At 35.2% G+C, this 8762-nt stretch overlaps 1 protein-coding gene across 6 annotated transcripts in view; it reads left to right on the forward strand.

Moving 5' to 3' along the window:
- Positions 1 to 8762, forward strand: part of TAOK1 (TAO kinase 1) — a 135792-nt gene that overhangs the window by 87641 nt on the left and 39389 nt on the right. For all 6 annotated transcript variants that reach the window (XM_015566750.1, XM_015566749.1, XM_015566752.1 and 3 more), the window contains 2 exons: positions 1752 to 1955; positions 3921 to 4055. In XM_015566750.1, the coding sequence (XP_015422236.1) occupies positions 1752 to 1955; positions 3921 to 4055 (339 nt within the window). The remainder of the gene's footprint in view (positions 1 to 1751; positions 1956 to 3920; positions 4056 to 8762) is intronic.

Genomic DNA, 8762 nt, shown 5'->3' on the forward strand with positions numbered 1-8762 from the left:
TATATCTATATATAATGAGAGATATACACACCATGGGTCTTTATCAGTGGTTCCCAACGTGGGGCACAGGCCCCACATGGGGGCAATTTGATTTTTAAGGGGGGCAATTCAAGAATGAGTTACGAACAGTGAATTTTTTGCATTTCTTATGGTTCTAGGGGCCTCATATACAGTATATAAATACATAGTGATGTATTTATGCATTTTAGCTTTCATATGTTTTGAAACTTTGTTATTTTTTCATATCACTTCATATATTATTATTTTTTAAACAATTTCTTAGTGATTTCTTCCTCAGTACTTCAATTGTCCTTTCATTCTTTTATTTTTCTCTTTCATGGACGCCATGTTCTTTGGAAGCTTGTTTAGACCACGTTAATGGCCTTTTAGGCTTCCTCCATGTGAATAGGAGTTCAATTTTACATAATAAGAATTATGTGTCACAGGTGGGGCATGGTCAAAAAAAGATTGGGAACTACTGGTCTATATTAATTAAATTCTGCATATCTTTAAAAAATTCTGCATGTCTTATAGAATTTTGATATGGTAAGACTGCTATAATGTTGGTGCCTAGATATCATTGCTTGCCTGGTTACTTCAGAAAAACAATCTTATGATTATGATTAAATACGTAAGTAATATGTCATTTTCAATTTGCACAAAAATGGATAAGAATTAATGTTAATTATATGGTGGTAGAGGATGGGCTAGAGATTATATACTGAGAAAGAAAGGAAAATCTATAATAATACAAGTGTAATATGCTAGTTAGATGGACAGCCAAATGACCTTCTGGACAAAGCCAGGGCTGTGAGGGCCGAGGCAAGCTGCTGTGGCTGTGAAGGCCGAACCCCTTGCATGAATTTCATGCATCGGGCCTCTAGTATACTTATAAAAGGCTTCAATAAAAAATAATTAAAAGGGGTTGTTCAGCCGTAGCCGATTTGACTCAGAGGATAGAGCATCGGCCTGCAGACTGAAGGGTCGCAGGTTCAATTCCCGTCAAGGGCACATGCCCAGCTTGTGGGCTTGATCCCCAGTGAGGGGTGTGCAGGAGGCAGCCAATCAGTGATTCTTCTCATCATTGATGTTTCTGTCTCTCCTCACTTCCTCTCTGCAATCAATAAAAATATTTAAAAGGGTGGGGGTGGCGGGTGGGTTGTTCATAAGATTTAAAAAAAAAAGCCAGCACTGGTTTGGCTCAGTGGATAGAGCGTCAGCCTGCGGACTGAAAGGTCCCAGGTTCAATTCCGGTCAAGGGCATATATACCTTGGTTGCGGGCACATCCCCAGTAGGACATGTGCAGGAGGCAGCTGGTCGATGTTTCTCTCTCTCATCGATGTTTCTAACTCTCTATCCCTCTCCCTTCCTCTCTGTAAAAAATCAATAAAATATATTTTAAAAAAAAGTTGGGGCTTGTTTTAACCATGGGAATCATTGAGAAATGAGCATAATCTCTCTATATAGCCCATGAATTGTGTGGTAGAAATGGATTTTAAAAATATCAGTTTAGAGAAAATGCTACACTTTAGAAATAACCCAAAACTGACTAGCTGACTCTTACCCACGGTTGGGTTTTTTTTACTGTCAAGGAACAGTTGGTAAACTTACTGGTTTGACAATTAAAGAGGATTTCTCATGATAGACCTGTGACTTTCTGAAGACTGTATGCCAAGCAATGTGCAAGGTACTTGTATTCAAGAATTCAAAAGAAATACTGATATTTGAACCTAATGCTCTTTTCCCTTAGGAACAAGATCATGGTGTTGGACGGACAGGAACAGTGAATAGTGTTGGAAGTAATCAGTCTATTCCCAGTATGTCCATTAGTGCCAGTAGCCAAAGCAGTAGTGTTAACAGTCTTCCAGATGCCTCGGATGACAAGAGTGAGCTAGACATGATGGAGGGAGATCATACAGTGATGTCAAATAGTTCTGTCATCCACTTAAAACCTGTGAGTATTTGGGCTTTTAGTGAAAAATTTCAACTTTGGTAAATAATTTTCATTATCTGAATAGTGTAAGAGGAATTTTTTTTTAATGTTTCAGAAATTTGGAACAATAGGCTTGTTAATTCCCAATGTAATGTCTGCATTTGGGAAACTATAATGTTTTGAGAATATAAAACTAACGTTTTTTAAAATTTTAGAAGAAATACAGAAATACGATATATAATGTATTATTTGAAGTACTAAGATGGGAAATGAAGGTTTTTAAAATAGTAAGTATACACATGAAATTAGTGATAATGATTGCTTTTAAGATGATCAAAAATAACTTTGGGCCCTGGCCAGTGTTAGACCATCATCCCATGCACCAAAGGGTCATGGACACAATTCCCTGTCAAGGCACATACCTGAGGCAACCAATGGAAGTTTCTCTCTTTCTCTCCTTCTCCTTTCCTCTCTTTCTTGAATCAATGAAAGTACTATCCTCAGGTGAGGATTTAAAAAAACCCAACTTTTGCATTATCCATGTTTACATGTTTAAAATAAAATTGAGTATAGTTTATGCATAATCCATGGACACAGACAATAGTGCAGTGAAGGCCTGGGGAGGGGACAGGAGTGGGGAGTAAGGGGTAAATGGGGGTAAACAGGTGGACATCTGTAATACTTTCAACAATAAAGGTAACTTTTTTTAAAAAAACTGAGTGTAGTTACAGAAAAGTATAAATTCTGTATATAAGAAATAGGGTTGTATGCTACATTTTTTGCACTTTCAAGCACAAAATTTTTAATTTTCTTAAAAATATTTGAGGTCAAGTAGCTCCTTTTAGCAGTTATTAGGAATGCTTCCTTTTTAACTTAACAGCTTGTGGTATTACCTACAACGTTAGTAAACACTATTAGCTAAAAGGTGGAACCAACATAAGTGCCCACCAATGAATGAATAAACAAAACGTGGTATATACATCTAATGGAATATTATTCAGCTATAAAATGGAATGAAATTCTGATTGCTACATGGAGTGAACCTTGAAAACATGCTAAGTGATACAAACCAGATGCAAAAAGACAAATATTGTGTAATTCCATTTATATGAAATATCTAGAATAGGCAAATTTGTAGAATTAGAAAGTAGATTAAAGGGTACCAGGGGCTGAGTAGAGGAAAGTTTTTGTTAATGGATACAGAGTTTCCATTTGGAAATAGTGACAATGGTTGCACAACATTGAGAATGTAATTAATGCCACTGACTTATATACTTAAAGATGGTTAAATGGCAAATATTATATTACATATATTTTATCACATACAAAGAAGTTACTAAGAATGATTAGATAAGTGGAAGTGTTAGAGCAAAATCCTGTTTAATTTTTATATTCTTACAGTAGAATCAGCAATATAAAAAATTAGTCCCATAATTAGTTGGTTTCTACTTAATTGGCTTCTCTTTAGTTAATGAACTAACTAAGGTAATATATAAGGAAAGACATAAATTTACAACTATTTTTTTATTACTTGGACAAATGGCAGACGCATTATAAAGATATTTTTAAGCTATATTATTGCTGCTAAAACCCATGAGCCTTCAAGAAATTAATTTCATTGCTGCTGTTTAAAATATTGGCTGCATGTTTCATCATCATTTTCAAGTCATATTAAACCTTTGCAATTTCACATGAGTAGGATATAAATCTAGCCTTATACATTTTCTTATCCTGAATCTCGTGATCATGGTATCTCCCCTGCCAGGTAAGTATCTTATCCTGAATCTCTGTGCTATTTCATACATTGAAGAAATGCTGTCTCCTGATTCTAATTATGTTGAAAATAAAATATCAGCATTCCTAATTTTCGTTTGTTTTTAAAATTGTCTGAGGTTTGTTGATCAGGTTGTCATTTTAAGCTAATTATCTTAAAAGTTCAGATGAACTCTGTTCACCTCAAATAGTGTTGTCTCTTTTTTTATTTAGGAGGAAGAAAATTATAGAGAAGAGGGAGATTCTAGAACAAGAGCATCAGATCCACAATCTCCGCCCCAAGTATCTCGTCATAAATCACACTATCGTAATCGAGAACACTTTGCTACTATACGGACAGCATCACTGGTATGTGCTTCACCTGAATTTGAAGTATATTTTCCATGTTGGACCTTGTCATCTATACTCAAATATAATGATTTTATTTTTGTATTTGAGGTTTATTTTGCAAAACATTTATTCAGAATTAAGTGCATGTTAGGAGAAAGAATATATGAAACACGCATTAAACTAATAATATCTTCTGCCTGACTGGCATGGATCAGTGATTGAGCATCAACCTATGAACCAGGAGATCAGGGTTCGATTCCCAGTTAAGGCACATGTCCAGGTTGTGGGCTCAATACCCATCGGGGGACTAGCAGGAGGCAGCCATCAATGATTCTCTCTCATTGATGTTTCTATCTCTCTCTCCCTTTCCCTTCCTCTCTCAAATCAATAAAAATATTTTTAAAAAATAAATAAACTAATAATATCTTAAAGACATGTACACAAATAACTAATATGTTAGAATATTTTAAGAATACTACAAGATACTCAATAGGAATTCAGATGACTTCTTTAAAAAAAGTTTTTTGTTGTTGATTTCAGAGAGGAAGGGTGAGGGAGAGAGAGATAGAAATATCAATGGTGAGAGAGAATTATTGATTGGCTGCCTCCTGTATGTCCCACACCAGGGATTGAGCCCAAAACCTGGGCATGTGCCCTGACCCAGAATCGAACCGTGACCTTCTGGTTCATTTATAGGTCAATGTTCAACCACTGAGCCACGCCGGCTGGGCAGTCAGATTACTTTTAATTCAGGGCATAAAGGAAGTATTTATAAAACAAATTGAGCCTTAAATAATTAGTTTTAGGGTGGAGGAAGAGGAAAAATGTTATTTCCATGTAAGAATTGACAAGGAAATACTGAGGCTAAACAAAATGAGGGGGAATGTTTAGAAAATATCAGGTGATCCAATTTGACATACTCAAAATATAGTTTTTCTGATTTCCCAAATAACAATAAAAATGATTATTTGCTCATTACAGGAACCCTGTTTTGATGGGGCACTTATAACCTTGATCAGTCAAATAGATAGGACCAAAACACAGTAAGGATTCTAGGCATAGAAAGAAATTATAGAAAAAACTAAAGGCCCAGTGCACAAAATTCGTGCACGGGTAGGTCCCTAGTGGCTTGCCGGCTGTCAGCCAGGGCCTCCCTTCCCCAGCTGTCGGCCGCTGTCTGGGCCTTCCTTCATTCCATGCTGCCCCTGGTGGTCAGCACGCATCATAGTGAATGGTCGAACTCCCAGTCAGTCCATCTCCCGAGGGGACACTTTGCATATTAGGCTTTTATATATATAGATAGGCTATTGGGGAAAATGACAGAAAGAAAAAAATATGGGAGTTATCTAACTTGTTAACTACATGTGCAGATTTTATAAACCCCATGCTGTGACCTGTGAATCTGTATGACATGTGGGGCCAAGAACACCATCTCCCACCATAATTCAGGTCATTCCTACTATTCTGTAACATCTAAAATAACTCTTTGAACAGAGCAAGTGGCAAAGTTGCTCAATTTTTTTCATAGCTATTTTAATAAATACGTAGAGAGGGGCCAGTTTGTGGGGAAACATCTTTGTAACTTGGTATGTATTATATGTTTCCCAAGCAAGTCTTCTGTCCCAAAATTTGGCTCCCTCAAATTAATTAAGAGCACTTAAGTTATGGATTTAGAAAACTCAAGATCCATTTCCTTAAATTTAATACTGTAATTTCATTGATTTCAAATAAAAATTCAGAGTATGTAGATTTTTTTGCAAAGATAAGCATAGCTATAGTATTCAATATATTTACTGTACACCATAATTCAGTCTAACTTCTTTTGCCTTGAATTTTTTTCATACAATCAAATGCACAGGTCTTAGATAGTCAATTTGAAGAGTTTTTATAATGGTATATACCTATGCTAACCATCCCCTTAAAACACAGGATGTATAAAATTTCTTGTCATCCCAAAAAGTTCCCTTCATATCCCTCTTTAGTCACTTCCCCATTTTCATGACTTTCTTTTTCTTCACTATTGTTAGGTTTAATTGTTTTTGGATTTTATATAAATAGAATCATACAGAATGTACTCTTTTGAGTTGAGCTTATTTTGCTCAGCTTAATGATTTTGAGATTCATCTATGTTGTCGTGTTCAGTCTTTTTTTTAGAAAACTAACACTTTTTAAAAAAAATACATTTTTATTTATTTCAGAGAGGAAAGGAGAGAGAAAGAGAGATAGAAACATCAATGATGAAATAGAATCATTGATTGGCAGCCTCCTGCACAACCCCCACTGGGGATCGACCCCACAACCTGGGCATGTCCCTTGACCGGAATCAGACCCAGGACCCTTTAGTCCACAAGCCGATGCTCTGTCCACTCAGTCAAACTGGTTAGGGCTGTGTTCAGTCTTTTTTATTACTCTAAATAGTTTTCTATTTATTCATTCCTTCTATTGATGAGCATTTGGTTTGAATCCCATTTTGAGCTATTACACATAGGTTGCTGTGAATATCTTTGTACAAATCTTTATGTAAATATCATGTTTTAATTTCTTTTTGGTAAATATCTAAGCATAGAATTGCAGACTCATAGGGTATATGTATGTTTAACTTTATAAGAAACTGTTGAACAGTTTTCCAGAATGCTTGTACCATTTAATATGCCCATTAGCAATGTATAAGAGTTTCTGTTGGTTCACATCCTATTCAAATTTGACGTTGTTAGTCTTTTTTATTTTAGCCATTCTGGTGGGTGGCAAATGGAATCTCATAGGGGGTTCTTTTTGTTTTGCATTTCCTTATGACTAAAGATATCACCATAATCACCCCTTATTGTCCATTCATGTATGTTAATTTAGTGGGGTGTCTCTTCAAGTCTTTGGCCTGATTTCTTTTTTTTTTTTTTAATCCTCACTTGAAGATATTTTTCCATTGAATTTTAGAGAAAGTAGAAGAGAGGGGGAAAGATAAAGAGAAATATCAATGTTAGAGAAACACATTGATTGGTTGCCTCCTGCACAAGCCCTGGGGCCCAGGCCGGGGAGGAGCCTGCAACCGAGGTACATGTACTTGACTGGAATTGAACCTGGGACCCTTTGGTCTGCAGGCCGACGCTATCAGGTGTCCATTTTTTTAATATTGATTTGTAGGAGTTCTTTATATAGTCTGGATACAAGTATTATATCTCATATATATCTTGCAAATATTTTGTCTCCATCTGTGATTTACCTATTCTTTTTCTTACTGTTTTCTTGATGAGAAATCAATTTTTTTAGTTTTAAAATCCAGTTTAAACAACCCAATTTAAAAATGGGTAAAGGACTTGAATGGACATTTATTCAGAAAAGATATACAAATGGCCAACAACCACATGAAAAGAGGTACTCAACATCATTATTCATTAGGGAAATACAAATCAGAACCACAATGAGGTACCACCTCACACCACTAGAATGGCTACTAAAAACAGCAATAACAACAAAAAGGAAACTAAGTGTTGGAGAACATATGGAGAAATTGGAACTCCTGTATACTGCTGGGAGGATGTAAAATGCTTTGGCTGCTGTGGAAACAGTTGAGTATTCCTCGAAAAGATTAACATAGAATTGCCACATAACCCAGCAATTCTACTCCAAGGAATATACCCCAAAGAATTGAAAACATCTATTTAAACAAGTACATGTACACAAATGTTCATAGCAGTATTATTCACAATAGCCAAAAGGTAGAAATAACACAGATATTCACAATGGGTGAATTGATAAATTATGACATATGCATACAGTGGAATATTTTTTGGCTATAAAAAGGAATAAAGTACTGATTCATACTATACAACATGGATGAACCTTGAAAACATGCTAAAGGAAAGAACCCAGACACAAGAGGTCACATATTATATGATTCTATTTATATGAAATACCCGGTATAGATAAATCCATAGAAACAAAAAACAAATTGGGGGTTACCTGAAGGGAAGAATCGGGAGCAACTGTATAAAAGATAAAGGATTCCTTCTGAGGTGATAAAAAAATATTTTGTAACTAAGTACAGGTGGTGGTTGCCTAAAATTATGAATGTAGTAAATACTACTGAGGTATTCACTTTAAAGTGATTGATTTGATTTTATGTGAATTTCACCTCAATTTGAAAATCCAATTTATACATTTTTGTTTCTTTATAGTCAGTGTATTTTGAGTACTGACCAAGAAATATTTGCCTACCCCAACTTTGTGAAGATACTCTGTTTCCTTCTGCTATATTACTCTGGGTTTTATGTTTAGGTCAAATAACTCTTTTCAAATTAATTTTTGTATGTAGATTGACATAGGAGTTAAGGTTTATTTATTTATTTATTTTTATGCAGAGAACCAGTTGTTTTAGCAGGATTGTTAAAAAAACACTTTTCTTTTTGAATTAACATGGCTTTTTGGCCGAAATCAATTGACTGAATATGTATGGGTCTATTTCTATATTTTATTCTGTTCCTTTGATCTACTTGGCCTATCCTTAAAACCACACTATTTTGATTACTGAAGTGTATGCTTCCAACTACTGCCCCCCACCTCAAGATTGTTTGCCTATTCCTTTACATTCCCATATAAATTTTAGAACCAGCTTGTCTGTTTAAAAGACCTGCTGGAAATTGCTAGCTGGGATCTCTTAAATTAATTGCCTACTTAGTTAATAGCAGAGTGGTCTAAAATGCTTTTGAAAGGAAAATGTTTTCTTTATTT

This window comes from Myotis davidii, unplaced genomic scaffold (genome assembly GCF_000327345.1).
Source record: "Myotis davidii unplaced genomic scaffold, ASM32734v1 scaffold363, whole genome shotgun sequence".
NCBI lineage: Eukaryota > Metazoa > Chordata > Mammalia > Chiroptera > Vespertilionidae > Myotis > Myotis davidii.